Source organism: Danio rerio, chromosome 11, assembly GCF_052040795.2.
Source record: "Danio rerio strain M-AB ecotype USA chromosome 11, GRCz13ab, whole genome shotgun sequence".
Taxonomy (NCBI): domain Eukaryota; kingdom Metazoa; phylum Chordata; class Actinopteri; order Cypriniformes; family Danionidae; genus Danio; species Danio rerio.
The window spans coordinates 7072501-7094759 of NC_141031.1; the positions used below are offsets into that span (position 1 = coordinate 7072501).

Genomic DNA, 22259 nt, shown 5'->3' on the forward strand with positions numbered 1-22259 from the left:
ATGCAAGTTTATGTATAAACAAATTTCAAGAGGATCACATGCTTATGATTGCTAGCGGCTGGATCTGCATTATCCAAATCACTACGCTCCAACCAGATGACTCCTAAACTACTATAAATACCATGGGTTTCATTCCACTGCTATCTTCGTTTTGAAGAGTCCCACCTTCCTCCCCTACTCCTCCTTCTTAGACGGGTGACACGGTGGCCCAGTGCGTAGCACTGTTGCCTCACAGCAAGAATGTCTCTGGTTCCTGGCTTTACCAAACTAGCAGACATTTCTGTGTGGAGTTTGCACTTCTCCCCGTGCTCACGTGGGTTTCCCCCAGGTTCCCCGGTCTCCTCCCACCGCCTAAAAACATGCAATTAAGGGTGCTTTCACACCTGTGAATCGATTCAGTTGTTCCGAAACAGAGATTACAATTGTTACATTGTTGCTCTTTGCTCTTGGAGCGGTTCGCTTTCACACTGCAAAGTTTCTAATCGGACCAAAAGAGCTAAAACAAGTCACGTGCGAGTAAACTCTCCTCACATTAGTCAGAGTGTCAGGGTTTATTTTGCAGCGTCCCGCTAAGCTGTCAGGAGAGGTGGTGGTTTGGTGGTGATTGACAGGGTGAGCGCGCGCGACGTGTCTGAGGAGAGACGGATGAGAAGGGGTGGAGGGAGAAGGGAGGGAGGGGTGAGAAGGGTGCGCAACGATGCCTATTTGAGGACCGGAGGGGGACGCGAGATTACCGGGAGATCATCACTCGTTTGCGGGTATCCGGAGACTCGCGAAACTTCCCGCCCTACTCATAATTCTCTCTTCATATAGCCGTAAGCCTATTACATATCTATAAAACACTGTGATATAACCGCGCTCGGATCGGATCGCTTTCTCACTGCAATCGATCCGCTCCAGGGTTCGTTTCAATCGAGCCGAGACCACCTCATTCAAGCGATCTCGGAGCGATTACTTTGGCGCGGAACAGAGCGCGATTGCCCTGTTCACATATGCCAATCGAACCGCGCTAACTAGGCAAACGAGATACGTTCCGAAACAAAAGTGCAGGTGTGAAAGCACCCTAAGTCAATTGAACAATCCAAATTGGCACCATAGACACGCTTCTAGTACGTAGTTATCTTCAAGAGGAATCACTTGCTACAGCAGGGGAGTTCTCGAGATCTACCTGAGCTCAAACTCCCCTCCCACCTTGCAACGGGAGGGAGCCCTGAGCTCGAGGATCTCATGAGCTCAGGGCTCTCCTCCCCGGGACAGCATGCCAAACAAGCTTTTATAATTAATCATCAGCTAAGTGTGAACTCTTGAAAGTAGACACGCGCACGTCTATTATTAAGTAGCGCGCGCTCTCTCTCTGTGATAACAGCTCACGGTCAGCAGCTCACATCACGTGTGATTTCCCGGCCACGAAAACATCAATATATAAAGACAAAAATGACATTTTAAGTGAATTATACCTTATAAATACAGTATGTGACTCTTTTAACATCATTTGGAGGTGTCAATGTCACTGTATGTGAAACAATGAAAAGACTCTTGCGGCCGCCTTTTCTTCTCTCCTGAACTTGAAAATGTGATTGGCAGAATGGTAGAAATGCTGGATTAAGATCGTCTAGGGGGTCGACTCGAGATCGTGATCTTTTAACGATTAATTGTGCAGCTCTAATTTACGTGTCAAAGCCCGACCGAACTGCGCTCTGGCACACCTCTTCCAACCAGGTCAAGGCCGGCCAACTGAACAATGCACAGGCACAATTCAGAGCACTCATACTCAACAAACAAACCAGGAGATGCGCCTGGGCATGATTCGGATAGCCTTTATATATAATTTATATACGATTTATAATTAACCATTGAGACCACTCTCAAACAACCAGATTTCTGAAGCTGTTTATATTATAAGAGTTGCCTTTGGTTTGCTTGCTTGGCAAATAAAGACAAACATACTGAAGTCTAATGTTTAATGAAACATTCAAAAGAACCACACAATAAAGACCTATGAAATTTCCCAAATTAGTACTGGAGTGTATATATTTTTACTGTAAAGATGCTTTGAAACAATAAATATTAGTCATATTACATGAACATAATAATAAAGTTATCATTATTTTGCAAATGACAGACATTGGGAATGAGGAATGTATATATCTACAAAATCCATGGCACAAATGTGACCCAACGTTTAAAATTCTAAATTATGACTGACTGAATTTTCAAGATGAACAAGAGATAACAGCAGAAAGCAGGTTACAGGATCATGCCTTTGTCAACAGAGACATGTTTCCTTCGTGGTGCTTGATTATGTGTGATCTTGCCTGATTCCACTGAACAAACCTCTTTCCGCATTCACTGCATCCAAATGGTTTTTCTCCGGTGTGAATCCGCAAATGTTCTGCCAGATGCCAGCTCTTATGGAATTTCCTCCCGCAGAACTGACAAGCGTAGTTTCGCTCATCCTGGTGCAAAAGCATGTGGTTTTGCATGCTCTTTTGACGTCTGAAAGGTCTGTCGCATACCTTGCAGTAGAAAGGATAATTCCCATGTTGTTGATCGGATGAACTTAATTTGTCAGAGTTGCGTTGGTTTGTTTCCACATGATGGGAGCGCTGCGAGCCTGCCAGTTCTCCAGTCCAATTTGTCTCTGCTTGTCTTTCTGTAGATAAATAAATGTACTGTTAGGCGCGTTTTTCCTCTACAATGCGCTACCTTTCTACACTCATTATTCACTACTTATAATAATATGATGAAATAACAACTCGTTTTATGTTTAATCCACTTAAATTTGAAAAAAAAATATATAAGGGTGCTTTTACACCTGTGAATCGATTCAGTTGTTCCAAAACAGAGATTACATTTGTTACATTGTTGCTCTTTGCTCTTGGAGCGGTTCGCTTTCACACTGCAAAGTTTCTAATCGGACCAAATGAGCTAAAACAAGTCACGTGCGAGTAAACTCTCCTTACATTGGTCAGAGTTTCAGGGTTTATTTTGCAGAGTCCCGCTAAGCTGTCAGGAGAGGTGGTGGTTTGGTGGTGATTGACAGGGTGGGCGCGCGCGACGTGTCTGAGGAGAGATGCGGTGGGGAGGGGTGAGAAGGGTGCTCGAGATGCCTATTTGAGGACCGGGAGGGAAACGCAAGATTACCGGGAGATCATTACTCGTTTGCGGGCATCCGGAAAACTCGCAAAACTTCCCGCCCTACTCATAATTCTCTCTTCATATAGCCGTAAGCCTATTACATATCCATAAAACACTGTGATATTACAGCGCTCGGATTGGATCGCTTTCTCACTGCAATCAAACCACTCCAGGGTTCGTTTCAATCGAGCCGAGACCACCTCATTCAAGCGATCTTGGAGCGATTACTTTGGCGCGGAACAGAGCGCGATTGCCCTGTTCACATATGCCAAACAAACCGCGCTAACTGGGCAAACGAGATACGTTCCGAAACAAAAGTGTAGGTGTGAAAGCACCCTAAGTTAATCCATTCATGTAGTCCCAACACCAATCGCTTGTAGAACCCAGCATTTTTTTACAGTGTATTGTTTTTCAATGTAAACACATGCTTGATAAACAAGTGTGATCATTAAGTTCGGATCTTCCGTCTTTTACTCTGTTCTATTAATGTATATATGTTTGTAATTTATTATGTGTATATGTGTGTGTGTATGTATATAATATATATATATATATATATATATATATATATATATATATATATATATATAATATATATATACATATATCTCAGAGGTCGCGTTAACTGAATATTTTCCGTCATTGACAGATTTTTTTCAGCAGTGACGGAAAAATCTGAAGGTGACCCGTCATTTTGACGGATTATGCTGAGGGTGATCTATTGTAATTTGTAGCTAACTGTAATTCCCACTCCTGTCCAGCTGATGGCGATTGCCCTTGTTTTGTCTCCTCTTTGTCACCGCTGCATACAGTTGCAAAAATCTCACAGCAGCTGAGTGTGAAAAGGTTCTTTAAACGGCCAAATAGTTGTGATATTAATATTAAGAGGTGAAAAAAAGAGGAAGTGATGCAGTGGACGATGAAGAACAAACAGACAAGAATCCTCAGTCACCGACAGCTGTTGTTACAGGCCAACCAAGTGGCAACAAAGAGGTCAGGTGGTTTGGAGTGCGTTGTGAGCACCATGCACTACCGAAGCAGAGGGGTGAAGCCACACCCCTGGTGCTGAAGAAGCGCGTGCTGCAGTATTTTTTCCCGGTGAAACGAGTGTTTGCAAGACCGGGAAATCCCACATTCAGAAAATCCACCAAACTTCTGATCACTTCATTAGGAGAAATGTTTCCTAACTACAAAACGCTGGCTGAAGTGGCGCTACTCCAGATAGCAGGTAGTAATCGACCTGAGCTCGGCTGCCCTTCGGCGCCTCCGGCTCCGACTTGGCATAGGCAAGTGTAATCCAGTCCGAGTATGGCCTGCAGCTCGCACCCGCACATGGGTTTGTGATGCGGCTGTAAAGCACTGGCCCGCTTCCTGTTAACCATATCTGGCCTGAGTCTGTCTGTAGAGTCAGGCCGCTTCAGGCAAGAACTCTCCAGTGTGGCAGCAGAACGCGGCTTCAGCCTCCAGAACAAATTTAAAACTGTCACGAGAAGTCGACTTTCCGAGGCAAAGACACATCATTTTATGACAACTGACTCTGCATCAGTTTCTCTTGATGCGCTTGATTACACACAGGCAAGCACCCAGTTCAGATCGACACAGGAGGAAGATATGAGGTAAGGCAGATGAGTTATTGTTCATTTGTCAAATAAATAAATGAATAATTTAGCCTATATGCTCGTCGTGCAAGTTCATTATTGAAATATGAATGAAAAAAGCAATTAGAAAATATGCAAATTAATTGACGGTCAATAATAGGTTATGACGGAATTTTTACAACCCTCTCCATCGAGACCTCTATATATATATATATATATATATATATATATATATATATATATATATATATATATATATATATAAACAACGATAAATCTAGAATCAAATACTTTTTAATTTAAATGTTTGTATAAGTTGCAAAAATAAACACTTGTTTTTTTTTTTTTTTTTTACACACTCAAGGCAGCTGAACCAATAATCACCTGTGTTCAGCCTCTCCTGTGGCTTCAAATGGATTTTGGATTTGAATCGACTCCCAGATGGGGCACTGTTCCATAAATATACATCATTCTTGTGCACTAACAGGTGTTTCTGCAAGCGTCCTCTGGTGCGGAAGAGCCTTCTGCAAAACCTGCAAAATAATATATTCTGTTGACGCTGACCACCAGCCTTTGGTCTCGTCTCATTAGAAGTCTCAGTGTAAAGTGGAAAAGACGTGGGATCTTGTTGAGGTGCTGGATATTCAGTTTGGGAATCGATGCAAACCTCCACTGCAGCAGAGTATGAATGATTATCTTGATTATCAGACTGCTCTGACTTAACTGTGACTGATGATTGAGTATCTATCCCAAGATTCTCTTCATTCCTCAACAGCACGTTTGGCAGATTTGACTGGTAGTGATGTGGTTCACACCATTTATACTCTTCAGAAATGGGAGAAGTGCTGGTCGAAGCATTGCTCATTGGTACAGCAGCAACCTCCATCTTTACTCGTATTTCTGAGATGTCTGAAGCCAAGGGAGCTTGCGTGACTTCACCTTCGGGCATTGGAGTATCTGTGTGACATGAAGCATAAATAATATTCAGTTTAATTCAATATTACATTGAAAACTCATTTCTCTTTGATAAAGTCTAAAACACACCACAAAGGTTTTGTTCCTATGATATTTAAGAGCAGTGGTCCTCAATAACCAGGCCGCAGACCGTTACAGGTCCGTGGAATAAATTGGTACAAGGTCGCATGAAAACATTCACTTTTTCTGTTTTATTTATTATCTGAGTCTGAACGATCTTTGAAATCTGAAAGTCTGAAATCTATTATTTTGAAAAATTACGGTATTCTCTCGCTTACATTTCGGTCACTTGAGCGTCAAAATTTTACCCACAAATGTGTAAGAAACAGATGTTTTTAGAAAGATTCTTTGCCAAGGGGAAAGATCCAGAAAAGAACCCGCAAACTGCCAAGGAATGGATCAGCAACCCATTTACCAACAAATCAGGATTGATTAAGTTTTTAAAATAAAATCAGTTGTGTTGTAAATATTTATATCTATAATATATTGGTTATCAGCCTCCAAATCTTAAGAGTTATCGGTTATCGATGTCGGCCCAAAAAACCATATCGGTTCATCCTTAAAATAAACTAATTAACAATCAAAAACATTTAAAGGTTTTATTAAAAGATCTGAAATTAATTCATATAACATAAACAGAAAATATGACAGCTCTTGCATTCTATACGAGTTAAATTATAGTGTTATAAATCTTATTTTAAATATTTTAACAACTATTAATATAGCACTTTAAATAATATCGATGTTCATTAATTTAATCTGATATATTTTAAGTACCAACAGCTGATACCATGTAAACAGACTGACAGATAACTTTACTACAATGGTTACGTGGTAAAAAAAAATAAAATACGTAAAATAATTACAGTAGTTCGACAGCTAACGCTTAATAAGTATGCGACTTTTATTGAAAATTTTATAAGTAGGAAATAAAGGGAATATTAAGCAAATCACAAGACTAACCATGGTGTGCTTCTGCACGGCTGCAGACTCTGCTTTGACTCAGCGTGTTCCTGAGACAGCAGTTCTCCTGCTTCAGACGCTCGATCTCCTGCTCGTATTCAGTTATGCTGCCTTTGACAGCGTCGAATATCTCTTCGGCTACTGCAGTCATGCGCTTCAATAAGAAAGAATGAATAGACACAAGTCCCATTTTGGTTGCTTTTGTAACAAACTCGTTCTTCTTCCGTATCCTCACAGCGTCCTTTCTTCTTCCTCACCTTTCTTCTTCTTCTTCTTTGGGTTTTACTGGCGGTTGGCAACCAGACTTATAGGTGCATTACCGCCACCGACTGGAATGGAGTATGGAACTAGTTTAATACTTTCTGAAGTGTATAAATTACATGAAGGGACAGAAAGGGGGAGGAAATTGTGAGGGGAGGGGGAGAGAGGAAAGGAAAAAAAAAAAAAAAAAAAAAAAAAAAAATTTAATAATAGTAATAAAATTTAATCAAAATGGGGGATGGGTTGACTAACAATTCTTCTGATATTATCTCTTATATTCTTTCCTCTAACTGGGTTTCTTTAATAAATTTAATTATATCATTATATACCTCACTAGATTTGTTTCCTAATAAACCTGCCAATGTAAAATGCTGAAGTTTGCTCTTTTTAACTGACTGAATAAGATTGTTTCGCTCTTTATTATATTTACTACAGTGAAATAAAATATGTTCTATTGTTTCTTGTTGATTACAATGTATACATTGCCCAGTTGGGTGTTTCCCTATTTTATGTAATGTATGATTGAGTCCAGTGTGACCTATTCTCATCCGAGTTATATCTTCCTCACCTTTTCTTCTTCCTTGTGTTTATTAGCGGGTTGCGCCAAATTTTTAGCTGCATACCGCCATCTCATGTACTGGAGTGGGAAACGATTTCAGTCTGTTTACTTCCCATTTCCGAGTCCTCTACACTTTATGAAGTTTAAAACTAATTTTGTTTTTTTTTACCAGACTCTTCCTTTGTTTAAAGTGTGCCACATATATATGTTCTGAAATTTGCTTTCTATAACAGCAAGCTCAGCTGTTGACGTATTTCACACAACCCTGTTTCCTTTCAAATAAACAACAGAATTGAGTATTGTATGTCTGCTCTTTGGTCTTAAAATAATCTGATCTACTCTACTAAAATGAACACTCCACCTTTTTGAAAATCAGCATCTAGCTCAAAAATGTAAAAACATAAGGGAGTGCAGGGCACAAAGTTACGCGGGGTTAAATGTAACACAAAATTGTCCGTAGTGTATAAGTGTGTGTGTGGATGTTTCCCAGAGATGGGAAGGGCATCCGCTGCGTAAAAATGTGCTGGATAAATTGGCGGTTCATTCCACTGTGGCGACCCCAGATTAATAAAGGGACTAAGCCAACAAGCAAATGAATGAATGAATCAATGTAACAGAGTTTTAAGGTATTTGCTCACACTGAAAAAAAATATTCAGAGATGACTCCTTGGATTTACTCAATTTTTTTTACGTAAGGTGGTTGTAAACAATTTATTAGTGTTGAATTTAAACGAACAAATTAAGTTGAACATTAATAAACTTAATTTGTTTGTTTATATTCAACACAAATAAATTGTTTGCAACAGTTCTGCATGCAACACTTTTTTCAGAGCAGGGTTAACCATGGCATGCTTCCGAAGTTTTCAGCACAGTGTCAGCAGACTTCTTCCTCCCAATTATTGGAAAATTTCGGCGAAATTTAGATGAGAAACACAGGAGAAACCATTTTTGTATCATAAAAGTATTTTTATTATAATCTGGAAGTCAAGTTATTATTTGTTGTTCCTAAAACTTGAATAAGTGACTTTTGTCAGGTAGTGTACGTTGGTAAAAATCCCTAACATTCCATGACTTAAAATAATTTCAAAATTCCATGTCTTACTTCAATAGACCATCTAAAATTCCATGATATTCCAGAAATTAAACGTTCCGTGGCAAGTCGAACCCTGCCAATATTACCAAGCAAAACATATTCAAGTATACAGACATTTAGTAAACAAATTTTCAAGACTTTTTCAGAACTGTAGTTTATTTTTCCAGAACTTTTATAATTCCATATAACAGAATCACCCCGATTGTCATCTCAAATATTTTGAACATTTCACTACAGTATAAACTAAGGTAAACATGTAAGGTGGAATATTATTTGATACAGAAACAATTTGACCAGAAAATGACATCGAAATTATAAAAGACATATTCCAGAGCTTTAACGATGATCATTTCTCAAATCCAACAACCAAACAAGTCAGACCAAGAGCGACCAATATCAAGTAACTTGTTTTCAATCAAAATCTCTCTTTTGTTTTAGTGTCTTATCTCCAATTAAGTACTAAAATGTAGTACTTGTTAGTGGTTTAGAGACTCAATCAGAAAACAGCGCGCAGATTTGAGATGGTTTCTGACATGATTCGATCGGGAAAAGCCTCTTCCACACCGCGGGCAGCTGTATCGATAGTCCCCTGAATGGATTCGCTCGTGTTCTTTCAAGTTGAATTTCGTCTTAAAACGAATCCCGCATGAAGCACAGGAGAAAGGCCTCTCGTTCTGATGCAATATTACGTGACTCTGCAAATGTTCTTTGCTCTTGAAAGACTTTCCGCAAATCTTGCATATCACACTCTTCTGTTTTTGCCGACCCTTCCGGATCTTCTTGTTAAAGGTTTCGAGGTCAGTTTGAACGTCTTGTTCACTTATCAGATAGTCAACTTGATAGATGCGGTCAGGCAGCGCTGCAAATGAATTCATTTCACTGGTTTGATGATCAAACAGCTCAGACTTAACTGTGATCAATGCATCTGTACCGCCACTATCTTCACTCTTCACCATTTCCTTTGGCAGAATCTGGAGGCACTGATCTGGTTCCTGCTCAGTGACGTCTTCAGAAAGGGAAGAAACAATGGAAACAGCTTGACCCGAAGGATCAGGGGACATCACAGTGGCAACCTCCAATTTCATTCGAATTTCTGAGAGCTGTGAACCGCTCTGACCCTGCAGTACTTCATCTCTCGGACTTGAAGTATCTGTGCAACATGAGCCGCAAGATTAATTTAAAATTACAAAACGATAGCAATGTCACAAAAATATCAACATTAATGTGAAAAAGCTGTGTATTATTAAATCTTTAAAAGTGAAATTTAAAAAGCCAAAGAACTTAAGAATCATTTAAAATGTTTTTTTTTTTCAATTTAACCCCTTAACAGGCATAATGAGCACCTGATTGACTTATTATTCATATTATCAAGTCAAGTCGAGCTTTATTGTCATTCCGCTACATGTCATAGGTTATCATAATATTTATCAGAGTTGTCAGTATATTTCTTAAATCCAAGATGTGGGCCAAAAAAAAAAGTAAACAATTTCCTTGATCAACGCACAAATTATTGAGGTAAATTTGGTTCTATATTTACACATACAGACTTCTTCTCAACAGGCTTTAAAATACGCCAATGGCTATAAAGGTACAACATTGTTCACAGTCAATTAAATCAGTGTTTCTCAACCACGTTCCTGGAGGAACACCAGGGGCCTTATGTATCAACGCTGCGTACGCACAAAAACTTTGCGTATAAACTTTATAAATCACACTATTTCTTTTTTAAATCCACATAGTGCGATGTTCAGACCAAACTGTGTTAACCGCATCAGCTAATTTCCACTCTATTTTTCTCTTTTGCTATTAATTCTGGAGGACAACATGGTGATTTGAGCACACCTTCCTAGATGAGAGCAGTGGCGGATGGTCTTTCACCGATCTTCCGCTAAATTTCACCCAACTATAGTTGCTAAACGGGACATTTAATTAATCTTGTCTCTATCTAACAACTGTTTGGTCTTTTGAATCTATTACTTGTTCAGTCTTGGCTAAGCGCAAAGATGACTGATTGGCTGAGCTGACTGATTGCTTGCCTTAATTTCCTTTATTGTATGAACTAGCTGTACGTTCTACTTTTATAATGGCCATTATTGATTATTAAAACTACTAATCAGCAAAGGTGTCGCAGTAGGTAGGGCTGTCGCCTCACAGCGAGAAGGTCGCTAGTTCGAGTTTGCATGTTCTCCCTGCGTTCGTGTGGGTTTCCTCTGGGTGCTCCGGTTTCCCCCACAGCCCAAAGACATGCGGTACAGGTGAATTGGGTAGGCTAAATTGTCCGTAGTGTATGAGTGTGAATGAGTGTGTTTGAATGTTTTCCAGAGATGGGTTGTGGCTGGAAGGGCATCCGCTGCTTAAAAATGTGCTGGATAAGTTGGTTCATTCCGCTGTGGCAACCCCGGATAAAAAAAGGAACTAAGCCGAAAAGAAAATGAATAATCAGCAAAAGAGACAGGGTATTCATATTTTCAATGAAAATGAACGGAGGCATCTGTTTTATAGACTCTGCTTTGTTATAAATATACATACAGTGAAGATGGCAGTCATATAAATATGCAGCTACACGACGCCTCAACATTTTTGGTGTCTGTTAAGTTGTTAACATCAAAATTAAAAATATATTGTTAAAATAGTGAAACAACATAGCCAGCCCTGCTGAAAAGAACAACCAAAGCTGGTTGACTGGTTTTAGCTGGTCAACCAGCCTGACTTTAGAGGGGTTTCGGCCATTCCATACTGATTTCCAGCATTTCTCTAGCTGGTCAGGCTGGAAGATGACCAGTTAAATCCAGCTTGACCAGCCTAGCCAGACTGGGAGCCCTGCCAAAACCAACTATGCCCAGCTTAAACCAGGGTGGTCAAGTTGGATTTAGCTGGTCATTTTCCAGACTGGCCGACCAGCTAAAACTAGCTTAGGCTAGTTTAAGCTGTTTTTTTTTTGTTTGTTTTTTTAGCAGGGAGGGTGATGTGAATGATGTTTTAAAGTACACTGTTCCCTTTTAGGATTTACCCCATTTGTCCTCGGGACTTTGTTTTCCATTTCAAACTTACAAAGTCAGAACTTACAAGGAAAGGATGCAAGACTGAACTTTGTGTACTTGGTATTGAGAAAAAGCCCCAATCAGGAGAATGTCTGCAGCCATGCTTCCATTTTCAAATGTCTCCATTTTCCCCCATCCACACTGACATAGAGCAGCAGCATTTTAAAACCAAAATGGCCTGTTCAGTGTTTCCAAAAAGCTCAGTTTTTGGGGCTCAAAAACTCCGGGGTAGTGTGGACGAAAGGCGTAACCATAGCAAAAGTTATGCGTTTTAAAACTAAAACGTATTAATGTAAACAGGGCCAATAACCTGTAATAGGTGTGACAGACAAAGGATCTAAAAAATGTAAAGCTAGGGGTCCTCCAGGAACGTGGTTAAGAAACACTAAATTAAATCATGCCATTATTGTTTTGAAGTCACACTTGCACACGATTTCAGGCGGAATATTGAAAGTAGCATATCAGAAATTATCACTGTTCAAAAATGAATGAATATAAAACCAGCTTTACCCTAAATACTGAAATTATCAGGTTCTATTTTAAACACATCAATTATCTAAACCTTTTAAAACCACATAAAAATGCTGGTGTTCATAAAAAATATATAGAGCATAACCAGCTTATATATACATAATATATTATTGTTATATGGAATCCTTAAAACAAAAAATAGTAAAGCTAGTTAGAACTAAAGTCAGTTTATAAGGTACTCCAAACAAAACACAGAGGTAAAGTTGGCTTTATATTCACACAATTAGACTTTCTCGTCAATAATATAATTTCAGAAGAGTATTCTTTATAAATTCTAAATAGAGAAATCATTTTAGCAGCCAATGAATATCAAAGTACAAGACTGTTCAGTCAAATAACTAGTGGTAATGCTGTTTAAAAACCTTACTTGCATGTCATGTCAGACCCAATATTTAAAGTACTAAGTTATGCTAAACAATATAAGAGCATGTCACGAGTTGTCACTGTACGTATATGCGAATATAAATAAACCCCAAGTTTACCTCAATAAACAGAACAGTTCCACTACAATTGTTTACACTAGTCCCTGCCTATAACATAAAAGCATGATAAGATCATTTAGGAACAATAATTATACAATACTGACCATTGCATGTTTCCACACACCTGCATCTTCTGCTCCTCAGACAGCAGTTCTCCTGCCTCAGTCGTTCAATCTCCTGCTCATATTCAATTATGCTCTCTTTTACAGAGTCGAATATTTCATCGGCTACTGCCATCATGCGACTCACCAAAAGTGAATAAAAAGAGCCCAGTGCCATCGTGGTTAAGTTATTGTTGTTAGAAATCACAGCGTTTTAAGCCTCTTGCAAGTTGCAACAACTTTTTCTAGTCCTTTTTCTGACGCTGCTTTTTCTTCTTCTTCTCGTGTTTATTGGTGAATCGCTTTTAAGGTGCATATACCGCCATCTCCTGAGCTGTAGTCGGAAGTGAATAAATAAACATTTACTGAGAGAAATTATACATTTGTTAATCTTGTACAAAGCTACAATGCAACCTTTCTCTTAAAAATAACAGAAAAATAATGGAACCTGACTTTGCCATCACTGTATCAACACAATCAGACATAGCAAATCTCACATTTTCATTTTAGCAGACGATTGGGACAATTAGCCTACATTTAACATCTAACGAACAATTGCTAAACATGTAAAATAGCTAAATCAATTATCAAAATATTCCTCTGACAGAGTTGATGGTTATGATGGATTTTTGGATGAATGGACAAGACTATCATTGCTGTATAAAACAATCACAAAACACAGTAGCTATCTTTTTCAAAATCTTTGTTTATTTTTCTAGATTTCGATTTAGGAGACTCTTGAGGGTGTTGAAATCTTACATGTTAGCATTTCTTTCACAAAACATACAGTATGGTTTATGTATTGGCTATTTCTGTGGAAGCGACTTGCTTTTGCAGGTAATCCATGGTGTTTTGCTATTTGTACATGATGTTTTGAGAAGTGCACTTCCTGTTTTGCAAATTTTAATTCTGATCTGAGAAATGCACCAAAGCGATGTAAAAAGTAATAATATGTTTTAATTAATCAATTAAGTCTAGATTTTTATAGGACATACAGTATATGTCTTTTCAAAATGCACACTTAAATTATTACATGTTTATTAACAATCGCTTTTATTTCCAGATGATATAAGGATTCATGCTGAGCAATCAATTACAATTTCTTTAGTGCTCTGAAAATAAAACGGTAACACTTTATTTTGATTTTCCATTTGAGTATTAGTAGACTGTCTGCTTAATATCTACAGCTCCTTCAACAGACATTTAACTGACTATAAGAAACTTTGCAAGTACATGTTAACTCACACTAACCAAAACCCTAACCCCAAGCTAACAGTCTACTTATAATCTAATGAGAATTATTTGTCACGTAGATGCATTGGAACTTAAATTCAACAAACACTCCATCAAAAAAAAGTGTGACCAATAAAAAAAACATTAAGAATTATCAATTACCACTTCAAAGGTAGCAAAACATTGACGTTCATTCATTATCTTTAAATAACCCATAATTTCAGCAACTTTTTGTAGTTTTTTTTTTTTGTTTGTTTGTTCTGCATCTTAATTATGCAAGGAAAGTAACATTTCTAAAATGCATACAAACATCATCTTAAAAATCACACTATCAAATATATTTCTATGTACATATTTATAACCCTGAGTACAATATTTTAAATCATATTGTTTCGTTTGTGTAAACCAGAGGTGTCAAAGTCAATTTCTGATTCCTGGAGGGCCGCAGCTCTGCAGAGTTTAGTTCCAACCCTGCTTCAATGCTCCTACCTGTAGGGATCAAACAAGCCTAAAGCACTCAATTAATTTGATCAGATGTTTTTAATTAGGGTTGGAGCTAAACTGTGCCGAGCTGTGGCCCTCCAGGAACAGAGTTTGACACCTGTGGTTTAAATGATCACACTAAGAATGAAGTACAGGTTAATTAAAGTTCTCTGAGGTAGTAATGGCCTGTCTTTGCAGATGCAAAGTACACAGGGGCAGCTATGGCCTAATGGTTAAAGAGTTGGACTTGTGAACCAAAGGTTTGTGGAAAAAGTGAATGGATATACAAATAGGTCCATAAATATTTAGACATCAACACAAATCCAACATTTTTGTCGCTATACACCAATACAATGGATTTGAAATGAAACAAACAAGATGTTCTTTAACTGCAGCTTTGATTTGAGGGTATTTACATCCAAATCAGGTGAACGCTGTAGGAATTACAACAGTTTGCATATGTGCTTCCCACTTGTTAAGGGTCCAAAAGTAATGAGACAATTGACATCTAAGCTGTTCCATGGCCAGGTGTGTGTTATTCCCTCATTAATTGCAATCTTCAACGACTGAAGAGTTCTTTCCCTGGTAAAGAAAATAGTTGGCCAGATCAACAACACTCTCCAGCTAGGTGTATGTGTGTCAGAATCAGGCCCGTGCAAAGACCGTTCAAAGGGCATGTGCAGGATAAATTTTTGGAAAAGCGGGGGGTTGGGGGGGTGGTTGGGGTTGCGCGCGTACTGAAGAGCGGTGTTGTCGCGCGCGTTCTGATCAGTGGTGTTGTTGCGCTCCTACTGAAGGGCGGGACCGAGGGTGTGCCACGTCGCGGGGGCACTTTTGATCATTTTGGAAGGGCACTTTCTATCCAAGACTAAAAAGGGCATGTGCACTGCACAGGTTGAGCCCTATGTGTGCACGTGCCTGGTCAGAATCAACAATCAAGAGAAGACTTCACCAGAGTGAATACAGAGAGGTTCACCACAAGATGTACACCATTGGTGAGCCTCAAAAACAGAAAGGCCACATTCTAAAAAAACCTTCACATTGCTGGAACAGCAACCCATAGATAGATGAGACCAAAATCAACTCGTACAAATTAATTTTTTTAAATTCACCTTTATATATTTAGTGCTTTTACAATGTAGATTGTCTCAAAGCAGCTTCACATAGAATATTATAGTAAATTGAAACAGTGTAAGTTCAGTTTTCAGAGTTTATGTTCAGTTCAGTTTAGCTCCGTTCAGTGTGGGTTAATATTCAATACTGAGAGTCCAAACCCTGAGGAGCAAATCCATTGATGTGGCGAGGAAAAAACTTCACCAATTGGCGAAAGTGAAGAAATAGAAAAAACCTCCAGAGAAACCAGGCTCAGTTTGGCACGATCATTTCTTCTACGGCTAAACGTCTTGTGCAGAGCTGCAGTCTAGGCGCATGGCCATCTACCAGAGTGATGGGAAGAGAAAAGTATAGAGAATGAAAAGGAACTGCTCATGATCCTAAGCAGTGGAGCATGGTGGTAGTAGTGAGTGGGCATGTATGGCTGTCAATGGAACTGGTTCTCTTGTATTTATTGATGGTGTGACTGCTGACAAAAGTAGCAGGATGAATTCTGAAGTGTTTTAGGCAATTTTTTTCTGCCCATATCAAGCCAAATGATTTAGAACTCATTGGAAGGCGCTTCACAATGCAGATAGAGAAATACCCAATGCATACTGTAAAAGCAACCAAAGAGTTTTTGAGGGGAAAGAAGAGGAATGTTATACAATGGCAAATTCAATCACCTGACCTGAATCTAATTGAGCATGCATTTCACATGCTGAAGACAAAATTGAAGGGAAAATGCCCAGAGGAACAAGCAGGAATAACAGTTTCTGTAGAGGGCTGGCAGAGCACCACTAGCAATGAAACCCAGCATCTGCTGATGTCTATGTGTTCCAGACTTCAGGCTGTAATTGACTGCAAAAGATTTGCAACCAAGTATTAAAAAGTGAAAGTTTGATGTATGATTATTATTCTGTCCAATTACTTTTGGACCCTTAACAAGTGGGAGGCACATATGCAAACTGTTGTAATTCCTACAGCCTTCACCTGATTTGGATGTAAATACTCTCAAATTAAAGCTGGCAGTATGCAGTTAAAGTACATCTTGCACGTCTTAGTTTCATTTTAAATCTATTATGTTTATGTCATTATGTATAGAACCAAAAATGTTAGAATTGTGTCAATGTTCAAATGTTTATGGACCTAACTGTATGCGTAGCTCTTTTCCACCTTTAGGAAATATTAAACTTTTTTAATAAGTGAAAAACTGAAAACTTTAGATTGTAAAATATACATTTAACATGGCAGCATAGTTTTTCACCAAAAATAAAAAATAGAACTTATCCCATTTAAGACAAAACAAAACAACAACATAGGCTCATTCTGAAAACGTAGCCCTATATACATTTCTAGAGATTGAGAATTATGTAGCCATAATTACGTATCGCTGCATTTTATCTTTAAAACAAACCATACGAGACCTTTTGATGCCATTTCTTTACCAGCTAACCGCTTACCTCTGTATGGACGGCTTTCTGCAGTTACTAGTTTGTCCAGTGGCTCGTTGCATATGTCTAAGTATTTGCGACACAGATAGGAGTTGACAGTGTTTGAGTCCGGCAAAGAATGATTCCAGAAAGCAGGCAAGTCAAAAACAAAATCCAAAAAATAAAATAAACAAGTAAATAACAGAGTGAGAATGTGGTGAAAATCAGGGGGCATTTCTTTTTCTGGATCACTTTTCAAAACACTGTCGGTTGGGTTTAGGGACGTTAGTGGGCGCTAGTCAATCTGTGCTTTTTAAAACACTATCGGTTGGGCTTAGGGGGTGGGTACGTGCCTGCCAAAATTTGTCTATAAAATTCTGTGAGAGCAGTATGTTGGGGGTATGGCGGTATGTGTTTTTCTGAATAACGGTTGAGAACCGGGTTAGTAAGTGTACTCTGGTGTTAGTAACTGTACTATGGACTGGGTTTCGGCCGACCGTTTTGATCGGATAAGTACTATGCCAAAGTTGGCAATCTGGGGGTATTACAGACTGTACTAAAAAGCTGAGGATCGACGCAGAGTGAAATTACGTACGTTTTCTGAGAGAAATAACAAAACGGGTGGGTGGGGGGACATGGGTCTGAAATATAGGAGACTCCCAGGAAAAAAGGAAGTGTTGGCAGGTATGAGTGGGTGGGGGAATTGAATAGTTGGTCAGCCGACAGCGGCCTCTGGTGGATTTACATGAGAACAGCAGGTGCGAATGGCACTCGAAGGAGAAATTTGAGATCTGAAAAAGCGTACACAGCGACCTCTGGTGGATTTACACAACAAAAATTGCAAAAAAAAAAAAAAAAAAAAAACATACCTCCTATTTGGCGCACTCCAGAAATGTAAGGGCTAGGTTTTCAGAATGGGCCTGGGTTGAAAAAAATTAAAGCAAAAAAAACAAAAAAAAAAACAAATAACATTCCCAATCAAATTGACCAGTGCAATTATGACACATAAAAAGACATTTAAAGACATTAAACCTAAAATCTTCTGTTCCCCCCCCCTTGTAACAATTAACTGGACCCTGACTGATCAGTAACTGATCACTAGACAATCATCAATTCTGTTTTGACCCTGGATTACAGATAGAAGCCAGTTTCTTAAATGCAGGTCCAAGGTCAGAAAGCAGATCAGGATTAAACTCATTACTGGGCAGGTCTATGGGGTCCAGATCTGCAAGCTTGTCTGTGTTGTCCTCAAAGGCGTAAAGATGAGGCTCATAATCCAGCAACTCATTTTCTTGAGATTGCATTAAATGTAATCTCTGAAAATCCAAGAAGTTAATTAATTAACTCTGAATTTATCTGTTGGTAAATGGAAGATGAATTGGTAACACTTTACAATAACAGAACATGAATAACCATGTATTAATATGTAAACTAAACATTACTTTATTTTGGACTAATGATAAGTTATTGTGTGTGCTAATCATGAACTAACTTCAACTACAACATGAGCCACATGAGTTCAAGTTTGAATAACAGCTTAATCTTGTTTACTTGTTAGTACATGCAATTAATGTATTAATTACCACATTATTTTTTGCCCAGTTTAACCATCATGACAATAATGTATAATTATATTGTCATTCTTATTGTTATTATATTATATTGTCAAGTATAATTATATGACTTTACTTGAAGGGACACATCATCGTTAACCCATTCTTAACTACTCAAAACTCCTTATGCACGTCAGTCTAGTGCGGTTACACTGAACAACAATAGAAAAGTGTTCTGTCAACATCAACATGATCAGTTTAAACACTGAAGTTTCATCAGTTAAGGATGAGTTAATGGTGATGTGCCCCTTCAAGTAAAGTCATGTCATAACAGTAAATGGCTTTTCAAAACACTGTAGGTTGGGTTTAGGGAAGTCGGTGGACGCTGGTCAATCGGTGCTTTTTAAAACATTATCGGTTGGGTTTTGAAAAGGGGGTGGGTTTACCTGCCAACATTTGTCTCCAAAATTCCGTAAGACCGGTGTGTTGGGGGTGTGGCAGTATGCATTTGTCTGAATAACACAGTTGAGAACCGGTTAGTAACTACTGTGGTGTTAGTAACTCTACTATGGACTGCTGCGATCGGATAAGTACTATACCAAAGCTGGTGATCCGGGGATGTTACAGATTGTACCAAAAAGTTGAGGACAAGAGTGGGGTGAAATTACAGGACTTTTCTGGGAGAAACAGAAGTGTTGGCAGGTATAAGTGGGTGGGGGGATCAGACGGTTGGTCAGTCATTCAGTCAACAGCGGCCTCTGGTGGATTTACGCAAGAACAGCAGGCACGAGTTGCACTCGCGAGAGAAATTTGTACCCCTCCAAGTAATGTCATGCTACAATAACAGCTCATTAGTTCATGTTGGTTCCATTCAACTAAAACGTAAATGTTAATCAATAAATTAATTAACAACATGTACTAGCAAGTAATTAAGGTAGGCGTTATTAACGCATGAACTCTTGTGACTCATGTTATAAAGTTAGTTCATGATTAGCGCACGCATTACCTCATCATTAACTCATCATAATGTTTAGTTTACACATTATTGCATCATTGTTCATATATAGGTAATGTAAAGTGCTACAGATGAATTTACTGCTTGAAGTATACCTGAGTTAGCAAGCTTTGTAAAGTGGATTGGTTGATGAAATAGGTTTTCGCTCTTCTTTGCGAGCCCCTTCTGCTAAATGTGGAGCCCTAAGGAGAGTAAAGAAAATCCTATATATTACTGATTTTAGGATTTTGCAAGAGCACAGTTTTACTGAAGAGTAACAAGTTTAGACGTGTTAACATGATTAAGATTTACCTGGTAGTAGTTGTCGATTTGGTACTGTTTCCGCATCCATGACTGATTCTTAAGAGCAGAAGAGTAAATGTTAAACTTACACTTAGACATAGGAGAAAAATGCTCATTATAGAAGAAGATTTCAGATGCTATATACTTAGCAGATTTGAACTCTTCATATTTAGATGAGTAATCACTCTATTACCTCACGGGAAAAGTACTGTGATCTGTCTCTAGACCAAGACTCCCTTCCAGCAGAAGTCACATTTTTGCTAGATACCTGTGATCAACAAATAAAAATCTAATTCTTATTATTTTGGTATCAGTTTTGTAATGTTTCCACAAGACCTCAGTACAGGAATGTTTTCTATACCTGCTGAACATCAGCTTTCTTTTGAGCCCAGTCATTGACAATAGTTGTTTCCTTGACTGACTGACAGACAGATGCTTTCCTCAGAAGAGTTGTCGGGACCTTTGATAATTAAAAAATGAGAGAACAATTGTTATTTGTCTTGTTTTAGTTTTAAAAAATTTAAAGATATACAGTAACTGACAAAAGTCTTGTCGCCTATCCAAGTTTTAGGAACAACAAATAATAACTTGATATCTAGTTGCTCTTTTTGTATCAGAAGGGGCTTATATGAAAGGCAAAGGCCTCAAGATTATGCTTATTATCTTAAAATAAAATATGATCATGCCTTGATTTTTAATAATTTAATTAGGACAGTGAGGTCTGACTTCTCTCAGACAAAAGTCTTGTCACTTAACAGAAATAATGTACAGAATAGAATATAAAGTTATGGTGCATTGGAGAAAGAGTTAATATTGTGTATGACTCCCATGAGCTTGGAGGACTGCATCCATACATCTCTGCAATGTCTTAAATCACTTATTTATAAGGTCATCTGGAATGGCAAAGAAAGCGTTTTTGCAGGACTCCCAGAGTTCATCAAGATTCTTTAGATTCATCTTCAATGCCTCCTTTTCCATCTTACCCTCAACATGCTCAATAATGTTTATGTCTGGTGACTGGGCTGGCCAATCCTGGAGCACCTTGACCTTCTTTGCATTCAGGAACTTTGATGTGGAGGCTGAAGTATAAGAAGGAGCGCTATCCTGCTAAAGTTTGCCCTCTCCTGTGGTTTGTAATGTAATAGGCAGCACAAATGTCTTGATACCTCAGGCTGTTGATGTTGCCATCCACTCTGCAGATCTCTCGCAAGCCCCCATACTGAATGTAACCCCAAACCATAATTTTTCCTTTACCAAACTTGACTGATTTCTCTGAGAATCTTGGGTCTAGGTGGGTTCCAGTAGGTCTTCTGCAGTATTGGAACCCACATAGACCCAAGATTCTCTGCCACTTTCCAAATGATCAACTAGAAGTCAAGTTATTATTTGTTGCTCTTACAACTGGGATCGACGACAAGATTTTGTCAAGCAGTGTATATATTAACAAATAGATTATAAATACAGCCATGTGAAAAAAGTTAGGCCATCTTTCTAAATTCAATGTTTTTTTCTGTCAGGGCATATTAAAAGGACTTGAAGAGATGATACCGATGAGAACTTCCAGGACAGCACAATATTAGTTATATAATATTAGTTATTAGTTATATTAGTTAATATAACTAATACACCTAATTGAAAATGTATTCTCCCTGTATTTGCGTGGGTTTTCTCTGAGTGCTCTGGTTTCCCCCACAGTCCAAAGACATGTGTTATAGGTGAATTGAATAAACTAAATTGGCCGTAGTGTGTGTAAATGAGTGTGTTTGGATGTTTCCCAGTACTGGGTTGAAAGGGTATCTGCTGTGTAAAACATATGCTGGATAAATTGGCGGGTAATTTCACTGTGGTGACCCCTTAAGGGACTGAGCTGAAGGAAAATGAATGAATATTATACACATAGATATGACCTCTTTGAAACTGACACAATATATTGCATAACTGCAGGATAACTATGTATATATACTATCCCGCCCAATACACAACTGCTTAACTTTCTGATTTTGAGTATTATAATGTGATAATGTCCACCTTTTGTAAAACTGCTTTGGAACAATTATTTCTGTGAAAGGTGCTATACAAATAAAAAAACAACATATTGGCAGGTCGTAAAACTTGGAAAACAAACCCTTAGATGAACAAGATCACATGAAATTAATTTTTATTTTTGGGTGAACTGTCCCTTTAACAGTAAGAGTGTCCTACATTTGTCATTCATTGCTTTTCCATTTTGAGCTTTTTTGTTGTATAATTACAGTTTTTCTCAGTCACTTTGGTGCATTTCTCACAACACTATTTACATTTGCACAACAGGTAATGCATTTCTCAAAACAATTAGTCATTTGTGCACATCCTAGTAGCAGTTTCTCATTCTTTCCAACAAATTGCAAATGCTTTTGGACATGCATCAATTGCTTTGATACAACTCT

General features: G+C 38.4%; 4 protein-coding genes across 9 annotated transcripts in view; 1 reads left to right on the forward strand and 3 right to left on the reverse strand.

The window, feature by feature from the left end:
* Positions 1–13021, reverse strand: part of si:ch211-253b8.2 — a 14144-nt gene extending 1123 nt beyond the window's left edge. Inside the window, exons 1-5 of one of the 2 annotated variants that reach the window (XM_087272586.1) lie at positions 11191–13021; positions 7504–9909; positions 6675–6931; positions 5121–5693; positions 1–2653 (exon numbers count right to left, since the gene is read on the reverse strand). The exon at positions 1–2653 is cut by the window's left edge and continues 1123 nt beyond it. In XM_087272586.1, coding sequence (XP_087128712.1) covers positions 2256–2653; positions 5121–5693; positions 6675–6864 — 1161 coding nt within the window. In that variant the 5' untranslated portion in view covers positions 6865–6931; positions 7504–9909; positions 11191–13021 and the 3' untranslated portion in view covers positions 1–2255. 2 annotated transcript variants of the gene reach the window in all.
* ranbp3a (RAN binding protein 3a) overlaps positions 1–22259 on the forward strand; it is a 1280039-nt gene that overhangs the window by 1056899 nt on the left and 200881 nt on the right. The window lies entirely within an intron of this gene.
* Positions 8726–13021, reverse strand: zgc:173548. The gene is given in 2 exon segments (NM_001105705.3): positions 8726–9737; positions 12746–13021. Coding segments are annotated over 2 exon segments (849 nt in total). The 5' UTR covers positions 12921–13021; the 3' UTR covers positions 8726–9063.
* Positions 18034–22259, reverse strand: part of cdh27 (cadherin 27) — a 34922-nt gene continuing 30696 nt past the window's right edge. For all 4 annotated transcript variants that reach the window (XM_087273140.1, XM_087273142.1, XM_087273139.1 and 1 more), the window contains 5 exons: positions 20195–20293; positions 20027–20101; positions 19843–19890; positions 19647–19733; positions 18034–18299 (listed from right to left, as the gene is read on the reverse strand). In XM_087273140.1, coding sequence (XP_087129266.1) covers positions 18093–18299; positions 19647–19733; positions 19843–19890; positions 20027–20101; positions 20195–20293 — 516 coding nt within the window. In that variant the 3' untranslated portion in view covers positions 18034–18092. The remainder of the gene's footprint in view (positions 18300–19646; positions 19734–19842; positions 19891–20026; positions 20102–20194; positions 20294–22259) is intronic.